The 21,748-nt window shown below is 41.8% G+C and overlaps 1 protein-coding gene across 2 annotated transcripts in view; it reads left to right on the forward strand.

Moving 5' to 3' along the window:
* Positions 1-21,748, forward strand: part of adcy3a (adenylate cyclase 3a) — a 40,640-nt gene that overhangs the window by 13,877 nt on the left and 5,015 nt on the right. Inside the window, exons 7-21 of one of the 2 annotated variants that reach the window (XM_054622446.1) lie at positions 553-680; positions 1,097-1,255; positions 2,378-2,543; positions 2,832-2,951; positions 4,129-4,271; positions 8,468-8,629; positions 8,947-9,034; positions 12,163-12,279; positions 13,495-13,781; positions 15,896-15,977; positions 19,774-19,932; positions 20,200-20,346; positions 20,572-20,685; positions 20,940-21,066; positions 21,535-21,659. In XM_054622446.1, the coding sequence (XP_054478421.1) occupies positions 553-680; positions 1,097-1,255; positions 2,378-2,543; positions 2,832-2,951; positions 4,129-4,271; positions 8,468-8,629; positions 8,947-9,034; positions 12,163-12,279; positions 13,495-13,781; positions 15,896-15,977; positions 19,774-19,932; positions 20,200-20,346; positions 20,572-20,685; positions 20,940-21,066; positions 21,535-21,659 (2,124 nt within the window). The remainder of the gene's footprint in view (positions 1-552; positions 681-1,096; positions 1,256-2,377; positions 2,544-2,831; positions 2,952-4,128; positions 4,272-8,467; positions 8,630-8,946; positions 9,035-12,162; positions 12,280-13,494; positions 13,782-15,895; positions 15,978-19,773; positions 19,933-20,199; positions 20,347-20,571; positions 20,686-20,939; positions 21,067-21,534; positions 21,660-21,748) is intronic. The other variant, XM_054622447.1, reaches the window with a different exon arrangement.

Consider the following 21,748-nt stretch of genomic DNA (forward strand, 5'->3'; position numbering starts at 1 on the left):
CACAGTGAGGCTGCCTATACATTCCTGGTCAATGACTTTGTGTATTTATTAATACTATTTTTTACGCTGCGATCTTTGTGATGAGAGACAAAATAAGTGCTTCCGTGGTGACTGTCCAGCGTTGTGAGGAACACAAACTGCTGTGCAGTATTTTATTGTCAGAGAACCTTAACATTCCCAGATCTGATCCTCAAACTGGACCTCCTTGATGGTGTCTCATGTCTCACCAATACCACCGCTCTCACATTAAAATGCACTGACTATGAAGCTCATGCTTGAAATGATGCTAAACATATCTTAACTCACTGATGCTAGCTTACCACAGCAAGTGAATGGAGCAGAACAGAAACCTATTGTGTGTCTGCTCACTATTTAAAGTCAGTATCTGTTTTGATCCCAATCCAAAAGACAAGATCTGTACATCTCTGAAAACTATTCCAAAATGTTTCATAGGTCACCCACTCCGTAAATTTCTATAATGGTGAAAAAAGACAGAAGGAAAGGTGATGTAGGTAGTCCATCTATCTCTCTAAACCTCTTCTACCCTGTCAGAAATATCACCAGCTGAGGATCAAGATCCTTGGAGACTGCTACTACTGTATCTGTGGGCTGCCAGACTACAGGGAGGACCACGCTGCCAGCTCTATCATGATGGGTCTGGCCATGGTGGAGGCCATCTCGTGAGTACAGGGAGGAGGGGGTCAGAAGCTGGCCTGTTCTAAAGTTCACTCACTGTCAGCTACATGTCAATGTGATGGACTGGGTTAGTCACTTGGTCCACTGTGTGGAATCGATCATTCTGATGGACTTTCTGTTGACCACATCTGTGAAATAAAGCAAAGTGAACAATGAGGGGTCATTAAGCTCGAATTGATTCTGATGCAACATCTGGGTCAGACTCTATACGAGCTGCCATGAATGGATTTCCTTTAGTTCTGATGTCCCATCTGCTCTAAATGAGATCTATCAGAGACAGTGTTCTGCAAAGGTTAAGTCAGAAAAGAGAGCTGTGAAAAATTGATTGTCACAAAAACAGAAGCTAGTTGTGATTCCTGCTGCTTTTGATTTAATTTGGTGCTTTCTAAACCAACCACAGGTACGTCCGAGAGAAAACCCAGACAGACGTGGACATGCGGGTTGGAGTGCACAGCGGTACAGTCCTCGGGGGGGTGCTGGGTCAGAAACGCTGGCAGTACGATGTCTGGTCCACAGACGTCACTGTGGCCAACAAGATGGAGGCTGGAGGGATACCAGGGTAAGAACAGACCCAAGAAGGTCCTCTCTTTGTGAAAAAAATTACTTCAATCCACTGTTGGTAGAATGTTTATGTCACAGTTACATCAGGCCTTAAGTGTTAATATGATGTCTATGTTGCTTTCATTCCATTTGTCTGGGTCCTTGACATTGAAAAAAGGTTTCAGAACAATGTTCAGTCCATTCTGTCTTGCTCAATTTGTTTATTTATCACTTTTCTTTTTCATATTTACCTGCCCACTATTTCAGCTTTAACTAAAAGTTCCTATTTTCCATGCATTGACTTCATTTACTTTTCAGTCTGTTATGTTAACCAAAGAGCAGGTGAATTATTACCTGAATACATGTTATGGGTAGCTTTAATAGAATGATAGTTCTGTTGTTTGGAATCCAAAGTAATTGTATTACTACAGTTGATAGCGGGCAGATAGGAGTACCGACAGTTCACAAAGTAATGTACTGCTGTGTGTTTGAGGAAAAGAAAATGTATTTTAACAAACAAAAAAGAGAGGTTCACCTAGAAACACTGATATCTGTTTAAGTGTATGCTATATTTTCACCACTTTATGTTCTCAAACAACCCTTTCTGACAGCATACTGAGCTGAAAGTGAAACTTCTTTATACTGACAAAAACAGCATGGATACGTTTCACTCTAAATTCAGGTCCATGTCTGCAAACTGATTAGTTTAGGTTTTGAGCATGTTATTTGTCACCACACAAATGGTACTAGCATTTTCCATAGCTTTCAACTACATCTTACCATCTTCTTCAGCACATACAGTTTGCTCTAATGTCACGTATTTTAAATATGTATAGTAAAAAAGGAAAATACACTGCTACAACCAAACATTTCTTCTGCGGGTTCTACAGTCTCCCATGATATCAGTGTGTTCATCAAGGACAATGTGGCCTACTGTTGGCCTTCATCTCTCTGCATAAAAGCATCAGTGTAAAAGGGGATCTAACTAAATGCATACAGCAACACTACATTTGAAATATTAGGAAATTGCTTTGTTCTGAGGCCTTATCATGGGGCTGTGAAGTCTGCAGAACCACCTTCATGGTGGTTGGAAGATCAATGACTCATCTAACCTTTGATCCCTCTGTATTTTGTGGACCAGACGTGTCCACATCTCACAGAGCACCATGGAATGTCTTCATGGAGAGTTTGATGTGGAGCCCGGGAATGGAGGTGAGCGCTGTGACTACCTGAGGGAGAGGGGCATCGAAACCTTCCTAGTGGTTGTTCCTAAGGGGCCTGTGGGGAAGAGTGGCATCAATGGTGTAGTGAGTCAAACCTGCCACACACCCACACTGCAAATATTTGGATATCCAAATGATGGTCTCATATTCAGCCAGCTGATGCACATGGAAAGTACAATGTTACATTTACAATCACATTTTAATACCTCTGTTACTCAAAGCTAAATGTTAAAATCATTTCAAAATAAAAGATACTGTATGTTCAGCATTCAAAATACATGGATAAGTCACAAATGTTAAAGGAAGAAAGAAAGGTCTATCAAATTTTCACAGTAAACACTCAGCACTTCCTGATTGCTTGTTTCACATTAGAAGCTGTCTGTTACCTCTTCCAATGGAAACTCCCCGCTGTTGATCAACACCACAGAGTGTAACGGCAGTGTGAACACAGCCTGCACCACTCCGGAGGAACCAGAAGACCTTGATACAAGGGTAACCAAGAGATCACTAAGATTAGAAATTAAAAGTGTACTGTAGCACGAGTCTCACTGGTGGAACCCTTATGATTCAGCTATTCTTAGGGCCTGGTCAAATTACCTCATTTATAAGAGGTAATTTTTTGAACAAAATCAGTTATTTTCAGTGGAATTTAAGTAGCTCATCATGACATTTGCTAAGCACATTGATTAAATGAGAGATAATCTTGTGTTCAATGTTGACATTTTGTCCTGAGGCAAGCACAAAAAGGAAATCTGGTGGGTTGTCTAAAATGGAGTTCATCCTCTGCGCAGTTCGAACGTGCTGAGGAAATGTCATGGTTGTCATTTCATTAGATTTAAATATTATTTGTGTAATAGGGAAAATTTGGACTCGATGGTAGCATTAGGGCCTGTGTCCACATAGCGCCTTTTTCTAAGAAGCAGTATCTTTTTAAATTTTTTCCTAATGAGGAAAGAACAAATGCGTCCACATGCGGCAGCGTCTTCTGTCTAGGCGCTTGGAGTGCTTCAAGCTGAGACTTTCTGAAGTTTTCAAAAAAGCTCTGGTTGGACGGGCAGGGGTGAGGGTTGTGCTTTTATTACTAAACGCCTTGTCTCTCCTTGCGCTGCGTTACAGCTGTCATATTGAATGCTGACAAGATCATCTATATAAAGTATGAAGCACACATCCTCTGTTTGGTGCTAATGATGAAAAAAATATGTTAAAAAAATGGAAAGTAGCCCAAATAGATGATAAAGCAAAGGTGCAATGCTAGTCCATCATACTGCAGTGGTTAAAATGCTGCCAAGTTATTGTTGTCATAAAAAAAAAACTTGAAACAAAGCCTTCCGACCATTTTTTGTCTTGAAACGCTGTGATGAGAAGCGTTACCAAGCTGCCCTGCGGACGCTTTTTTTGCCAGAAAAGGCTCTATGTGGACACACACCCTTAGGCTTCAACCTCAGGGGATCATGACTATTCTCAGCAAAATTCCATTGAAATCTGGCATAAAGGCTTCTTTATTGTGAAGCAAGATGTTGATGTTCAGAGAGGGTTCCTGAGTAGATTGAAGTGTTAGGACAGATCAGCTGACAAACATAATTGCTGACATGGTATTGATAAAGTAAGATATAGAAAGGGGTTATTTGGGTGTTCTCCATTCAACACTTTTTTCTTGCTCGGGCTTAAGGTGGTAAATCCATCTTTCCCTAACCCTCGGAGAAGGCTTCGGCTGCGGGACCTGGCTGAAAGGGTGATCGATGCTCAGGAGAACGAACAGGAGCTCAACAAACTGCTCAACGAGGCTCTGCTGGAAAGAGAGACAGTCCAAGCGTAAGGGAACACCCTCACTGGTTGATGAACCATAAAGCACTACAGCTTTCTAGATACTAAACATCTTTATAATACTGTTTTATGTCATGTTGGTGGTCATTACATAAGTTATCATTTGCTACTGCTTGAAATTCTTCAATTTTGAACCACAAATAAATAGAGTTGGGTTTGGTTGGAAATTTTAGATTTGAGTGCAGATACAATACTTATGTCTGGGTACCGATAAAAAAATTATACTTATTCTGGTAACTTACTTGGTGATGGATAAAAAAAAATCCTACAAAACCCTTTTTTTCTTTTGAAAGGAAGCCAAAGTTCTCAAAGGTTAAATGTTGTCTGAACAGCCGTAAATGAACTGCACTTATATATACAAATGATAAGATATACAAAAATATTTAGCCTTACGTCACACTCATACTAGCCAAACATAGTTTTCTTTGGTGGTCCAATCATTGACTTGTGCACCCCAGCTAAGTCTTGAAAGAACCAAAATTTGGGTAGATGATTCTGCAAAGATTCCTAAAATAAATCCAAACAAAGCAATACAGCAACTGTTGAAGGAATAACGTTACACCGGCACCCTGCTTGTTACCGTTGGGTAATTTGTTTTTTTGCCACAGTAACCCTGGGAGATGCGTTGTCAGGGCAATAGATGCTGGTAGGGTCTCCCAAGGCAAAGTGGTCCCATGTGAATCGTCCAGAAAAGGGAAGCCGGCGCCCCTCTCCAGGAGCCCCCAGCTAAGCACTGCTTTGATGGAATTTTCCCTGAGGAATGAGCGGGTCGCCTCTATGCAACTGCGAGTAGCTGAGAGGGAGTCTCTCACTGTTTGTGCTAATCACTGAACGGCAGATAGAATTACCCGGCCTTCTTGGAGTCCTGGAGTGAGCGCCGACTTGGGACTATATAGTTCTAATGAAGGACTTCAATGCTCACGTGGGCAACGATGAAGTAACCTGGGGGGGGGGGGGGGTGATTGGGAGGAACGGCCTTCCTGATCTGGATCGAAGTGGTGCTTTATTGTTGGACTTTTGTGCTAGTCATGGATTGGCCATAACAAACACTTTGTTCAAGTATTTGGCGGTTCATAAGTTCAATTCAATTCAATTCAGTTTATTTTGTATAGCCCAGAATCACAAATTACAAATTTGCCTCAGAGGGCTTTACAATCTGTGCACATGCGACATCCTCTGTCCTTCCCTCGGCACAGGAAAAACTCCCCTAAAAAACCCCTTTAACAGGGAGAAAAAAGGAAGAAACCTATGGGAGAACGACAGAGGAGGGATCCTTCTCCCAGGATGGACAGAATGCAATAGATGTCATGTGTACAGAATGAACAGCATAACAGAGATACAACACATTCAATGTATATGACATAAATGATTCATATAATAAGACTACTTATAATAACAGCAGCAATTATTACAGTAGAATTATAGTTATGAAAATAGGGATAGTAATGTGATTAATAATAATAATCGAAGTAGCAGTGGGTGTCAGTCGGCTCACAGCAGGAGGCACGACTACGGTCCAGGTACCACAACGATTCATGGAAACCTGCAGAACGAGAAAGCAAAAGGGCTTCAGGGTGGAAGTAAAGCTAAAATGCTTAATGGTACAGGTAATAGTAATAGTAATGTGACTAGTAATAATAATGGTGGTAGCAGTCGGTGTCAGCAGGGCCGTAGCAGGATGCACAACCACGGTCCAGGTACAGCCACGATTTATAGAAGCCTGCGAAGCGAGAAAGCACAAAGACTCCAGGGTACAAGCAAGTCAATAAGCGTAATAGTACAGGCAATAATAATAGTAATGTGACTAATAATGATAGTGGTAGTAGTAGTGGGTGTCAGCAGGGCCTCAGTAGGTGGCACGATGACAGTCCAAATATAACCCCGATTCATGGGAACCTGCGAGGCGAGAAAGCACAAGAACTCCGGGGAAGAAGCAAAATCATAATGTGCATAAATAGATAGAGATTAATACATAAAGATGGAGGGAGAGAGGAGCTCAGCGTATCCTAGGTAGTCCCCCGGCTGTCTAGGCATATAGCAGCATATCTAGGGGCTGGACCAAGGCGAACCTGAACCAGCCCTAACTATAAGCGCTATCAAAAAGGAAAGTCTTAAGCCTGCTCTTGAAAGTGGTGAGTGTGTCTGCCCCCCGGACTGAAACTAGAACCTGGTTCCACAGAAGAGGAGCCTGATAACTGAAGGCTCTGGCTCCCATCCTACTTTTATATACTCTAGGAACCACAAGTAACCCTGCATTGATTGAGCGCAGCTCTCTAGTTGGGTAATATGGAACTATAAGTTCCTTAAGATAAGACAGTGCCTGGCCAGTTAGAGCTTTGTAGGTAAGTAAAAGAATTTTAAATTATATTCTAGATTTAACAGGGAGCCAGTGCAGAGAAGCTAATACTGGAGTAATATGATCTCTTTTCTTAGTTTTTGTTAGAACACGTGCTGCAGCATTCTGGATCAACTGTAAAGATCTAAGAGACCTATTAGAGCAGCCTGATAATAAGGAGTTACAGTAATCTAGTCTAGAGGTAACAAATGCATGAACTAGTTTTTCTGCATCGCTGTGAGACAGGATTTGCCTGATTTTCGCAATGTTACGTAAATGAAAAAAGGCTGTCCTTGAGATCTGTTTTATATAAGAGTTAAAAGACAGATCCTGGTCAAAGATAACTTCAAGGTTAAGTGAACTTGGTACCACAACACCCTAGGCCAAAGATCTACGATGGCCTGTAATGACATATAATCAGATCCGCGGCCATATGTCTTATATGTCAAGATCTTTAGGCGGGCCAGTGGGAGGAGAGTGTCCGGTTTGGGGACCTCAGAATTGCTTCCCTCCTCCTTGCAGATGATGTGGATTAAATGGTTTCTTCAGAACGTGACCTTCAGCACCCACTTGGGCGGTTTGCAGCCGAGGGTGAAGCGATTAAGATGAGAGTCAGTCCCTCCAAGTTTGAGGCAGAAGATTGCACCCTTCAGGTTTGGAGTGAGTAACTGTCCCAAGCGGAGGAGATCAAGTGTTTTGGGGTCTTGTTGATGAGAATTTACCAGTTCATCTAGGTTCCGACCTCATCTATGGTCATGAGCTTTGGTTAGTAACGAAAAGAATGAGATTGGGGATACGAAATGAGCTTCCTTCGTAGAGTGGCTAGACTCAGCTTTCGAGAAAGGGGGAGGAGCTCAGACATCCAGGAGGAACTTAAATGGTATAAAGATCTGATGATGCTGAAGACCTTCAAGTCACTTTAGGATGTCTAGCTGGCACCTGCCTCCGCAGTTTGTATATTCAAGTCACCACTGTACTGAAACACAACAAAACCGGTCAGGCAAGCCTCAGTGAGCTGGAACACTAGTATAATCACAGTTTGTCAAGTTCACAATTAAAATGACTGAACCAATCATTTCAACAAAAACAAGGATCAGTTCAAATACTACTGACATCAGAAATTGAAAAAAAAACCCCCACCTCAAGCCTGTTTGGCCTACGATGGATCAGCCGTTCGGGACTCTTCCGAACTTTCCATCGACTAGTCTGCCCCTGCTTCCCTGACTCTCTCGGTTGGCTACAACTGCCTTCAGACTGATTTCTATATAATGGATGATTTTGCCAGGAAAATCCAAAGGATGTGGTGTTTTTGCACACTCCAGAGTGCCTTGCCTTACTTCAACTCTATAGCGGTCTGTAGCCACCATAATACCTTTTAAAAATGTGTTTTGCATTGTGTGCAACTTCTACATTGATTTGTGCGGCTAGGTACTAAACTTTACCGTGTACTTTTCTGGTACCGACCAAAATGTAACCTTAGCACAAAAATCGATATCAAAAACTATTAAGTATTGAAAATGGCATTGTCTCGTCAGATTCGTAATCTTTCTAATCAGTTCAAATACGCGGAATATCCGGGGACTGTGGCTCAGGAGGTAAAGAGGTGACTAATCCCTGTGTCTTCCCATCCACATGTTCAAGTGTCTTTGAGTAAGTCACTAAATTCAAGTTGCTCACCATGGTTGGGTCTGCGCCTTGCATTTGAGTGTGCAAGTGTTTGTATAGTTAGAAAAGCTATAAAGATCAAAAAATATATTTGTGTGCATTCATTAAAATTGAGACTGATCTAATCCCTTAATTACCAATATTTTAAAATGGATGTCAGTGCTAAGGTTCTCTTGTCCCGCAGTCTGAAGGGGAAACACACCAACAGACTATCCCTGAGGTTTGTGGATCCGGACCTGGAGACTCGTTACTCTGTGGAGAAGGAGAAACAGAGCGGAGCTGCCTTCTGCTGCTCCTGTGTGGTCCTGCTCTTCACTGCAGCCATGGAGTCACTCATAGACCCCTGGTTAGTTCACACGGCCAGGAGGAATTTCTCTCTCTTTCTTTTTTTTCACACTGTGGCCATGTTCCATTTATGTACTGCTCTGGCTGATACATAAATTGGCAAAATGATCCATTTCTTGTGATTTTTTTACTCTGTTCTGTGAGGAATCCTCCACTCTTGGGATCTAAACTGTTTTTGCGCAACCCAACTCACTGTGATACTGCTCTCTTCTCTGCTATTTTGTTTTCTGTCCATCTGCATGCAGCTGTAAATGACCTGAACAATTACTACTAGTGGTATTTTTCAAGGTTTGTCTGTGTTCATGTGTTATTGAACAGGCTGATTGCAAACTACATCACCTTTGCAGTGGGAGAAATCCTGCTGCTCATCCTGACGATCTGTTCTCTGGCTGCCATCTTCCCTAGAGTGAGTTACAACGTATTTTCATACTTTTACAATTGAATGTTTTGTCATTTAAAATCATTTTTCTGAAATCTAGGTATTGCAATTGCTAGATATCTTTTTGGACACACAGACACTGATATTATTGCAAAATGGTTCAGTTCTTAATGAGTTACAGTGTTATCCTTTGATAACGGCGCAAAAAAGTTTATAGTTTCCATGATAAACATGTGGTGTGTTTGGCATGGAGCAGTAAGTTTCATCCTGCCTTGTCATGGAAATTCAGATATATTGATATCCAGCACGCAGGCCAGTATTGATTTCTGCTGTCATTTCTGGTCGGTCAGCAAGATGCATACAGGCAGTCAGTCTCTGAGAAAATGTTCATAATGCTCTGAGCTCTTCAGAACTTATCAATATCACATCAAATATCACAATGCCATAAGCCCACAGTTCCTTTTCCATCTCAATCCATTCATGGTGGCACTTGTGTATGAATGACAGACAAACTGCTTTTTCGCAGCAGATATTTTGACATGTCATAACAGAAAAAGTACAGGAGTAACTAATGATATAAATAATGGCTGCATTCCATTTAGGTATCCCAGGTCCAGGGCTTTGGTATGTTGGAGGCTTCTGAGACATGCAAAAGGAATAGGGACATCAATAATGTTAAAAAAGTGATACTATTTAATATTCTGATCTGTTGGGGTTTTTTTGTATCATATTCCCCTAAAGTCACAGCAGTGTAATTGCACAGCTAACAGTATTTCTTCTAGGATGATACATCATTGTTGACTGTTGTATCAGTTTTCTTCAAATACCATAACAATCTATAGAGAAGCTTGTGATAAATGTATATATAGTTTAACTTGCGCATCTCACACATCCAACAAGCACCAATAGGGTTTGATCTACAGATAAAAAAAAGAAACAGGTTACTAAATGCCAAAGCTAAAGATTCTACAGCAGTGCTGGGATTGTGCTGTAACATTTCTAATGCAACATTTGTCCATCCTCATAGATTAAAGGAACAACTGAAGCAGATAACATGTAGACATGACACTCCAGCAGACCCAAGCTTTTACTGAATACTTCTGCTATAACATTAATTTGTTTTGTAGCCTTGGTAGAAGTTTGTCTCAGCTCTACAGATATACTGACAATCAAAGGTAAACTCTGCACTGATGATGACAACACACTGTTTGGACATCAAATACAAGACTTTCATGTATTTGGTACATAGAGGTAATCACAGGAAGCACAAATCTCAGGTCAGATCAGCCTTTTCATCACACTCAATTTGGAATTGGATAGGACCTCCAACCTGTGGATAAAAACAAACAAACAAATAAGAAGCTTTGGAAAAGCTGTAGAACGAAGAATACACCACTAATCATCCAGTCAGCATTTAATAATCCAGGGATCTTATAATCACTTAGAATGAGTGGTGTTTTGTGTCTCATCCTCAGCCTCACTGACTTCATGTTCTTGCGTAGTTGCCCACAGACTCCAGTATCAAACGGACAGATTTAGGGGATGAGCCAGCACCTTAAGACAGAAAGCTCCTCCTGTGTGAGGGCCAGCTTACAACAGTCTTCACTTCAACTGAATTCAACAGAGCAAAGCAGAATCAGTCAGAGAAGGTTACGTAGTATACATACATGGTATGTAGTGAAGTGGTTACTAGTCAAATATCAGAAATAGTATCGGGGAGAAAACAGGCACAGTTTGTCATGTAAAGTATTGGTATTGTGTAGCTTCAGCCCTTCTTATCACACTGACAAGGATGCCGTGAATCAATCACGTCATCTTGCTCATTGACAGCAGCACACAGAGAACGATTGTGCAATCAACAATAAATCTGTGTGAAAGCATAACATTTGAGCATAAGCAGAACGAATCTAAACACAAGCAGGGGTTATTTGCGAAGACAGGGTTTGAGGGAATGCATCAATAAATCATGCTGTCCTATTGAAAAACCAAACTCTTGAATAAAGATAAGACATACGCTCCATAAATAACGAGAAACTAAAAAGTTTAGTTGGTGTAGCCGTCTCGCTGCTACTAGTGAATCCGCCTCAACACAGACGAATGCTCCAAACAGGTAGTGTTCAACAAAGGTTCTTTATTCGATTAAATCAAACACAAAATACGGACTGTCGTGCACTCCCACACGATGCCCGGCTTCTCGGGGCGCACTCGGTCCAGCGTCCACAGAATGCCAAGTCTCTCTGACGGGCTTGTTGTGCGTGCGTGCGTGCGTGCGTGCGTGCGTGCGTGCGTGTGTCCCCACCCAACCGGAGCTCCAGTCTGCTACTGCTTAAAACGATGAAGCGTGATTAGCAAGTTCCAGCTGTGCCAATTAAACTCGCCATGGCACTGTTCCCCAAGAAAAGCACAATCGAAAACATATAGGTAGGAGGCTTCTCATGTTGGCCTTCTTTTGAGGTTGCTATTAAAAATTGCAGACATCAGCGGAAGAAGATTAGATCAGCTAAAGCTAATTAATTTCAATTCCATAACAGGTTAAATGAAAAGTTAATGTGTCCCTGCAGCTGTCTTCTGTATTCAGTCTGTCAGAGTGGTGTCACTCTGTAACACCACTGTAGGGCCGCCAGTGGTTTTTAGTGATAGAACAGGGACAATAAGAGTGTTGACTCCTCTCTAGGGAAATGACCATCTGATGACATCACGCCACTTTATGAATTTCCCAGTTTAACTTTGATTTATATCATATCAACATTTGAATATGATCAACTTCATAGTTCTGAATCAGGACCTTCAGTGTTTGTAGCAGCAGCCAATTAAGCATAATACTTTTCATATATTATGCTGCTCAACTCATTTTCAGGTTGTAGGTACAGACTTTTAACATTAACCAAAAAGTGCACTGTTTCTGCCTTCTCAGCCAAGAAAAGGTGAGTATACTTCTTTGAATTGGATGGTTGACCTAAAGAGATTTCATAAGAGATTTGTAAGGATTTTGATTTGATAAGTAGATTTGATACTGGACTTGAACTTCATCCCTATATAACATGTTATAAAGATACAGCTATAGAGTGAAATGATTTGGTTTGTACGCTTTAGTGAACTTAAACAATAAAAATGATGTGCTGTTACGTTACTAATTGGAATGCTGTATGTGTCAGGTCTTTCCCAAGAAGCTGGTGTCTTTCTCCACCTGGATCGACCACACCCGATGGGCTCGTAACACCTGGGCTATGGCAGCCATCTTCATACTCACCATGGCCGACATCATGGACATGGTGAGCAGCTCTCTGCTGTTTCTTACCCCTGCAAAAGTCAAAACCTGTGTGCATAGAGCTTTTTTCCTATCTTTATTCAAGAGCTTGTTTTTTTAATTTGGGGCCATTACTTATTGATTTCACTTAAGATTTGTTAATGCTTTCCCTCAAAACCTTGATTGCGTTTTGCTTTGCTCTGTATACTGTATTTCTCATCTTTTCTTGGATCTATTTGAGCAATAACCCTGTGAAAACTCCCTAACAAAAATAATGCCATGTGTCATGATGACCAATTAAATGATCCCTTTTCTTTACCACTTTTGGAATAAAAATACAGTTAATATATACCAGCGGGCCACCTCTACTTTTTTCTTTAACTATAGCAGCTGCACAGGCCTCCTCTCGCTCTGCTAAAGGGGAACAAAGTATGGTGCCGGTCAGTGGAGCAAGTTACAGTTAGTGGCACAAGTAGCTGCCGCATATACTAGTGAGAATCTGTTCATGCCAGTGGGGAGTGACACAAGTTAATGCAACACAAGCCAATTTATGTGGTTTACGACTGCAGCAGCATGCTATGTCAATGGTTAACAGGAATACCATAGACAGTCAATAATGATATATACTACGATACCAAGACCTTCATTCACAAAAAACATAGCACAGCGCTACAAAGCTTAGGTTGGCCGAGACTGAAAATAGTGCACTTTCAACACGAGTATGTTCGGTGTCAGCCTTGACTACAAGACTAAATTACAGCTATAATGAGGTATATAGTTTAATGTGGGCAGACCATGAATGTGTTAAGAAGCCTGAGTGGGAGGAGTGCTGAAGCTGGACCGCAGGTAATCTGTGCAAGCAGTAACATATCTAAGTACAAGCATACAGTTTGAGCTGAAATCCAAGCACAAACAAAGGCTTTAATGTGATTACAGGGCTTTGATGGAAAGCATTACAAAATCTGAGTCTTGCTCTCAAATTGAAGGACCCTACTTTTGAAAAATATATTTCAAAAGCCAGTTTTCAGTGAGATGTACTGATAGCCTATATACTAATATAGGCTACATATATGCCGCGAAAAAAAGGGAGCCAGGAATTTGGACCCAAAAATATTGATAAATAAAATAAATGTTGGATGTTGCTGCTGAAGGACAGCTGAGCATAGATCATAGAGTGCAGTTTTAAAATGATAGTGATAATAATACTGAACTCATGACTTTTTGTCTCTCCACTCTCTAGCTGAGTTGTCTGCCTCAAGTCGCCGACTCAGGTAGCACCACAGTGGCCCCGTCCTCCTCCTCCTCTTCCTCCTCCTGGTCTGGCCCTGACGGTTGTCTGGACAACCCCAAATATTACAGCTACATTGCTGTGCTGGCACTGATGGCCACCACCATGCTGGTTCAGGTCAGTCACATGGTCAAGCTCACACTGATGCTGCTCATCACAGTGGCCACCGGCATTGTTAACATCTACAGCTGGAGGGACATCTTCGACCGCTATGACATGGCCCGCTTTCAGGACTACAGGTGAGGCAAAAAAGAAGGCAGTATCATCTGTGTAAGGCCGATGTCTTTATACCTATTGTAGCACTTTCACCCCTAACTCAATGTATTTGTAAATGAAGATTAAATCAACTGAAGAAGCAAACCGGGTATTTGAGCCAAGACTTAGTTTCATGTCATCATTTGATCTTACTCACACAAGCTCCTCTACTAGACTCTATGGGTAATACTCTCCTCCGCTAGCATATCGCTGTCTGCTATCTTTTTTCTCTTCAGCGGACTGAGTCCCCACTTCAGGGGGAAAAAAACAACAACTTCATCAGTGACCAGCAGCAGTGGGATCCCTAGTGACTATTTGACATGATCCGTTGCACAGATGAGGGTGAGCAGGACCTCAAGATCATTGACATCAAGACCCCCGCTCTAGCCATCAACACTATGCTGCTTCCTCTGATCATCCCCGGTGGTAAAGCGGCTTCGGTTGCATATGATGGAGAATACGAGTGGCGCTGCTACCCGCTTCCACAAAGGACAAGCCAGATAACAGTTTTAGGGTGTAGGGTTGCACAGAGACATCTTATCTGGTTGTGCCCCCCCACTAGAGGACAGCTTCACAGCCCACCCCCTTCCGCAGTCAGCTGGCTGGTCAGATGGAAGGAAGCTCCTACCAACACCGTGCAACAGAGGCTAGGACCTCATCGTCATGGTTAAGTCAAGAGAATGGGCCATGTTCCACACAGCGCAGTTGATTTTACACCTAACCAAGTTAATGTTCACGATCAACTGGAAGATGAGCAGCCCCCTGCCAAACTTACAGGTGGAGTATGTGGGGGTTGTGCTCATTGCGTTCAGTCTGTCTGAACACGGATACTGCAACGGAGTGCAACAGATGACAAAGGTGACTGCCACTCCCCCCTCAGTACGGGACAACTTGTGTTACTGGGGATCCCCACAATCACTGGGTGGAATGACCTCTTACAACACAGTGTTAACGGATACGTCCCTGACCGGGCGGGGAGGTACCTGCCTTGGTAGAGTGGTATGGGATGTGTGGCCCCCGACGGAGGACTGACACTTTAACCACTTGGCCAACCTCTCTGTGTCTGGCTCCGCAGGGAGACAGGCTGATGATGGCTGAATTATTTGTACAGGTTGTGCAGACCCTCCTTGCTGCGAGAGCAGGATTTGCAACTACCTGTTAATGGGCAAAGTGGTTGGGGTTCCAACACTGGTGCGAGAAAAGGCTACTAGATTCCCTATCTTGTGCAGTTGGTTTTATTCTCTACTTTTTGCTGGGTTTTATGGATATAGGGCTATCTGATCCCACTGTTAAAGTGTATGCAGCAACCCTTTTGGCAAGAGACCGTTTTTTGGAGCGGTTCTTGGAGGGGGCCAGGAGACCGTGCCCGGTGATGCGTGAGTCTTCCAGGTAATGGGAACTGCCATAGGTGATCGAGGTCTCAAGATCCCTTTTGAAGGCATTCTAATTCCAGACAACTTTGCTGCTTGTGCTGACCTCAGCTAAGGGATTGTGTGATTGAAATATGAGTTATTTCAGGACAAGGGGTTATACAGCTCAATGCTTTTTGTCTTTCACTCAATATTTCATCTGCTTTACCCAGTCCGTGCGTTGGCATGTTATGTTGAATGCATGGCTGACGGATGACTTGGTAGGTGCGTTTCCCAAGCCCATAGGCAGGTGGGACAAGACCCTCCCACTGCTGTCTGCGCACCATCTACACATAGCGTGGAAATGTCGGTGGCCGTGTTCAATGGGGTGAGTGTTGAAGTAGGGCGGCGGTGTGGTTGACACGCTGTCCATTGATGCTGTTCTACCTCCTGGAAATGTCGGTCTCCTTTTCAGGGTCTGTGATCATATGAGCAACACAGGACTAGTGAAAAGGCCGGGGGGATGTCAGTTGTGTTATACCTGAATCCCAGGTAGGAAGGTGTGTTCATGGTTGGAGGAGAGTATTCCCTTAGAGTCCAGTAGAGGGCTCTGCCTGTGTTTATAAAACTACGGCTACAATATTGTGTGCTTTGTTCAATATATAACATACAGGAATTGCAGGGTTGGGGGGGTTTAAACACTAGTATTACAGCAAAAAAATTAAATATGTCAATGTTCTTCTTTGCAGGTCATACCTGGTCCCCTCCAAGTTCACAATGACGGTTATGATCTTCATTATGATGGTCAGCTTCTATTATTTCTCCCGACATGTAAGTAAATGTCTTCTGTGTTTAATGTACTTCAACAGCATACAGAACGATAGCACATTTTGCAATGTAGTAATGGTATTACTACCCAAACAATCATAACAATAATAGTACTGCTGACAAACAACATGTCATCACTCCTAGATGAGGAAGATGACCTCTAACCTGATATCTGAATTTAGAAATAGAGAGTCAAAAGTTTACTATAATAATGCCAAAAACCATTGCAGTTAACTTGGATCTGTATAAGTAGGAATATCTGATGTACTATGCAAAGCATTTAACATTACAATAAGACAAAAAATTACAATTTAAAATCATCAGCAATTTTTGCAATCAGCAATGATTGAATATTAAAGTTTAATGCAACAAAGTGCCAAAAAAAACACTAACCAACATGTCAATACAAAGATTCACTCAACAACCCCAAAAAGGTGAAAACAGGCTCCTCATTGAACTCTTGTGTATCGGTGCAGCAGATAGAGGGACAGGTAACCATCCACCCATCTGTTCAACTTTACAGATGTGCTGCAACAGCTGTGAGAGTAAAACACTTTTTCTGACTTGAGTAGTTTTCGCTTTGATCTACCCATTACATTTTGCATTTTTAACACTAGCCTGGCAGTCCAGGCCAATCACCAGGAATACGTCTGGTGTCCCGATGGCAGGTCTGGGCCTGCCCACAATAAAACGGAAATTGTGAACTTTATTTGTATAGTACTTTGGTTATTAACGTTGCAACCTTTATAATAAAAAAAATACAGTAAAACAATAATAATAAAATAGAATGAAATACAATTTAGATGAACAAACTGCAATGGAATGGAATTCACATAAAAGCTTTTTTCAAATGTTCTAATTAAGAGCTTAAAAGTTAAAAAGATTTAGCAGTTGTTCCAGTGTTTGGGGGCCCTGGACTGCAAAAGTCATCAGTCTGGCTCTGGGAAGGCCACTATCAGCTGACTGATTTTGGACTTTTGGACCAATTGAATTAATATAATCGGCAGTGGCGTAACAATGTGCAGCAGCTTAGCAGCCGTGATGCACTCTGCTGTGTGATAATAATTATAATTATTAACATCAGCTTTCATTTCAGATTACTTTATTTCTTCTAAACACTTTATTTCCGTTAAAAGACATAATCAAATAATTCTTTGCCACCAAAAAACTAATCAACAAAGTTAGCAAGGTCCTTTTCCCATTTTTGTTATATAACCCCTAAAACAGAGCTGCATTCAACATTCTCTAGTTTTCTCCATAGGTATATCTTTAAACTTTGTGGGACACAATTCGTTAATCTCATTCCAAAACTATTGGGGATTTGGGGTTTGTAAGTAATCAGTTTGCAATTAAAAATCTCTGTAGTTTTACCTGGGCTTTCAGGGAGTTCACCGTTGAGTCCAGCATGGACAGCTGGCTGGTCCAGTTATTGCGATACTGAAGTAATATCCAAGCGAAAGTCCGAAGAGTAAGTCAGTTCCGCCATATATATCGCATTTCTTCGAAGCAAGCATTGGTTCGAGGTGGCCCCAGTTGGAAGGGTTAGCATAGCTAGCAACTAACTTCATCAGGGAATCTGGGTCAGTCAAGGGTGAAGCTCTGGTGGGACCTCCATGCCATGGTAGTGACAGTGACAGGCTGACACCGCTGTGAAGGACAGTGTTATAGAAGTAGAGTAGCAGTTCTTCTTTTAGGCATAGCTTAGTCCCTGGTGTGTGTGGTTGAGCTGGCTTGGTGCAGTCCGAGCTAACAGCCGTTGGTGATCAGAAGAGGTTACCATGACAATGTGATCTTATTGTAAACTCGGTGGATGATTGGAGTAGAGAAGTTAAGTTGTCAGGTGGTAGTAAATGTACAGTGTAGTGTTTAATATTTGTTTTTGTAAACCTTACAGGGCACCACAAATAGAATGCCGTAACAAGTAACCGGAGTTACTGGTATTTCATTTATTTTGGTGATATGAGTAAGTTTTCTGTGTTAATGTAAACATCCTATCCCAAATATGATCATAACCCGGATAATCTTAATAAACGGGTTAATAATGTCCATGTAAATATAATGAGTCACCAACCTCCCATTGCTGGCTTAGCCTGAAGTCTCATTTCATCCATCTTATTTTCTTGCGACAGTCAGGAATAGGCAGGGTTGTTGAATAGCCTTAGGCACTAGCTGGGTTAGTTTAGCTTCAATCTTGCCCTGGGGCGATACACTCAGCTTTCGATGGCGGTTGGTCAAGCTGGTCTGGCTTGGTGGTCGGCCGTGGGCTGTGAGCATGGGAATTTTCAGCGTGAAAAATGTAAATGCTAAACACATTATTATGTTGAAACTAGTGTGTGATTGGTCCCACTCCTTCTTTAGACAGAGTAAAACTAGCTGAAGTGACTTTGCTCTGCTTTGTGAAATCCAAAACCCACTCATTGCTGTATGTAGCTATGATTTTGTCAATTGAGCTGCATCCTTCTGTTGAGCGCAAACGGTCTTGAACCCAGAATGACAACTTGTGGCTATATTTTTGGAGTCATTTTGTCTTGGATATGTATTTTATTTTGGTTAGTTTCTGTATTTAAACTCCATATGTATTCAGATTAAGGCATCATGATTCTCAAAGCAACAGTGTGTAAGATGTAGTGACATCTAGTGGTGTGTTGCAGATTGCAACCAACTAAATACCACTCTGTTCACCCCTCCCTCTCCAAGCATGTAAAGAACTACAGTGGCCTTCAGGTAGGGAGAGTTATCTTTAGGATTTTAGTACAACTAGGAGCTACTTTCGTCAATACTCAGTTCTTCTTCATGACTAAATAATTGCCATTAAACCAGTACAAAAATAAATGAATTCAGAAGAGGACAAACGTTTATTGATATTTTAAACATAAGTAAGAGTTTCTAGATCAGCAACAGTAATGTTTAAACAATTAAGTCACTTTGTAAAGTCATTAATATCTCACTGGAAACAAATCGAACATGTCTATGTAATATATAACAATTAGTAATTTCTTCTGTCCTCTGTCCTCCTGGCTGTTTCGTTTCAGCCAGCAGAGAAGTTATCAAGAACAAACCAAGATAAACAGACTTCAACAGACAGCTACTGTTTCAGCTTGTTTGTAAAAAGTGCTTTTAGACAAGCTAGCATGCCGTTTGTGTTAAAATAGCGGTGGTTAATGAGAGACTGAGGACAGAGCAGATTGAAATAGGTTTCCTTTCTGTTTACATGTTCATGCTTGTTGAACAGATGTATTGATAAAGTATTGGCTTTTTACGTGAATGTTTTATTGCCGTAACACGTTGTTGTAGTTGTCAACTGGAGTATTCTTCACTTCAGCTGGTTCTCTTCACTGTCTCAACATCGGCCTCGCTGCTCTCTTTGTGGACTTTGCTCAGTGTGTGTTTGTGTAGTTGGAAGAGCTCAGCCCAGTGCATGGTGATAATAAGTTATACCAAAACGTAAAAAATTACAGATAAAAAGCTCCAGTAACGTTGTAGCTTAAATACTCCAGCCTTAATAATTTAGCACTGGGACCCGCTAAATACCAAGTTTCACTAGCCACCTTTACCTTTAGGCAACGTAAAATCCCTAAGGGCTCTTACTAGAGCCAGCATTATTTTTTTAGTTCTGGGCTAAAATTTGATTTGTTTGTCATTCTCTTTTGGAATTAGCAAAGAAAGTTTGGTTCACAAACAGATACTCTTTGAAAACTTTTTTTTCTACTTTTAGCATTAGAGTTGTTTTGTAAGTGTATTGATCACCAAATCCATACACTGCTCAAATGCTAACATCAGTCCCTGTTGCTGCCTGAAGGTGGAGAAGCTTGCCCGCACCCTGTTCCTGTGGAAGATTGAGGTCCATGAGCAGAAGGAGAAAGTGTACGAGATGAGACGCTGGAATGAAGCACTGGTGACCAACATGCTGCCTGAACATGTGGCCCGACACTTCCTGGGCTCCAAGAAAAGGGATGAGGTAATAGCCACACCAGGTCGTTCCGTGCGTGCGTGCGTGCGGGTGGCTTCTCGCTTATTCCAAAAGTCATGGTATTTGATCTTGTCAGGTTTTCTGTTACACTGCTTGTAAAGTCAGAATATCTCTTCTATGTATTTTAATAGGAAAACCAACATGTTTATCTGTAGTATTCTTGTCATAGTTGTATCTTTTAAAATCATATTATTTTAATGGTATTTCATCACCTTCCTGATGTCTTCCTCTCCACCTTGTTAATATGACCTACAGGAGTTGTACAGCCAGTCCTACGATGAGATTGGAGTCATGTTTGCCTCAATTCCCAACTTCTCTGATTTCTACACGGAGGAGAGCATCAATAACGGAGGGATTGAATGCTTACGGTTCCTCAATGAGATCATCTCAGACTTTGACAGTGTAAGCTGCTTGCCTCGATTTAGTAGGCATTCATAAATAAAAGTTGTTACTTTTTGCTAGCTTTAGCACCTGCATATTTAATTCTTTATGCTGCCATATGCTGAACATCAGGATTTCCTCTTGACCAAAAGAACAGAACCTTTTTTTCAAGTAGTCAGAGATTCAGTCCCTTTACTTTCAGCCTCAGTGCGTTTAAACCTCCCCTTTCATCCGTTTCCATGTCAGCTGCTGGATGAGCCTCAGTTCCGCTGCATCACAAAAATCAAGACAATCGGCAGCACCTACATGGCAGCATCGGGTGTCACCTCAGATGTCAGCAACGGCTACACCTGCATTAAGGTCAGAATGGTCACATGGCTTTTCCAGGCTTCAGTGTGTGTCTCTGACTGACTCACTTTGAACGTAGAAGTCAATAACTGCATTGCTATGCTGATTTTAAGTTAGAATTGAATGTGGTGATATATCTGAATAATACGGACATCATACAGTACAGACTCTTTGTTTTTCTGACGCTTCATAAATGATCATCTCAGTTGTGCTAAAATGCTGATGTTTTCTTTCCAGTCATGATAACGGAGTGCTTTGTTTGACAGAAGGAGGAGCAGTCTGACAGAGAGCGCTGGCAGCACCTGGCAGACCTGGCAGACTTTGCTCTGGCCATGAAGGTCACACTCATGAACATCAACTACCAGTCATTCAACAACTTCATGCTACGCATCGGTACGTGTTAACCCCTTCAAACCAAGTGTTTTTGGGTGCGTTGTACTTCTGCCCTTAGTGTTATTAATGTTAGGTAGACTCCCTAATAAAGACCTGGTAAAATAGATAATGTTATAGCTTGCATTGTAAATTGGCAGGTCTATATGGTTATTGGGATGTAATTAGTGCTGTTGAAAAGGTCAATATACTGAATGTATCAAGGCAACAGGTAAACATGGAGGAAGTGTTGAAACAGGAGCAGATCAGAAAACATTGAGGCACATTACTTAAATATGCTAGACAAACAAAGGGCATTTGCTAATATAAACCTGTTTCGATGAAGGCCTTGTTCTTTCACTGGTTGAGTTCATGTCTGAGCATTATCGGTGTGAATGCTGGAAGAATTAAGTATTCTCACAGGGATAGTGTTTGTCATCAATCATAACAGTGTGAATCTGACATGTCCCACGTGTCAACACTTTTCTCCAGGTCTGAATAAGGGTGGAGTGTTAGCAGGAGTGATTGGTGCCCGAAAACCCCACTACGATATCTGGGGCAACACTGTGAACGTGGCCAGTCGCATGGAGTCCACGGGGGTCATGGGAAACATCCAGGTACACCACTGAGCTTTACTGCAGGTTGCTGGATTACTTAACAGTGTTTAGAGTAGTTTTAAAGCTTTGGGTAAGAAGCATGTTTGAAT

The sequence above is a fragment of the Anoplopoma fimbria genome, chromosome 20 (assembly GCF_027596085.1).
Source record: "Anoplopoma fimbria isolate UVic2021 breed Golden Eagle Sablefish chromosome 20, Afim_UVic_2022, whole genome shotgun sequence".
Lineage (NCBI taxonomy): Eukaryota > Metazoa > Chordata > Actinopteri > Perciformes > Anoplopomatidae > Anoplopoma > Anoplopoma fimbria.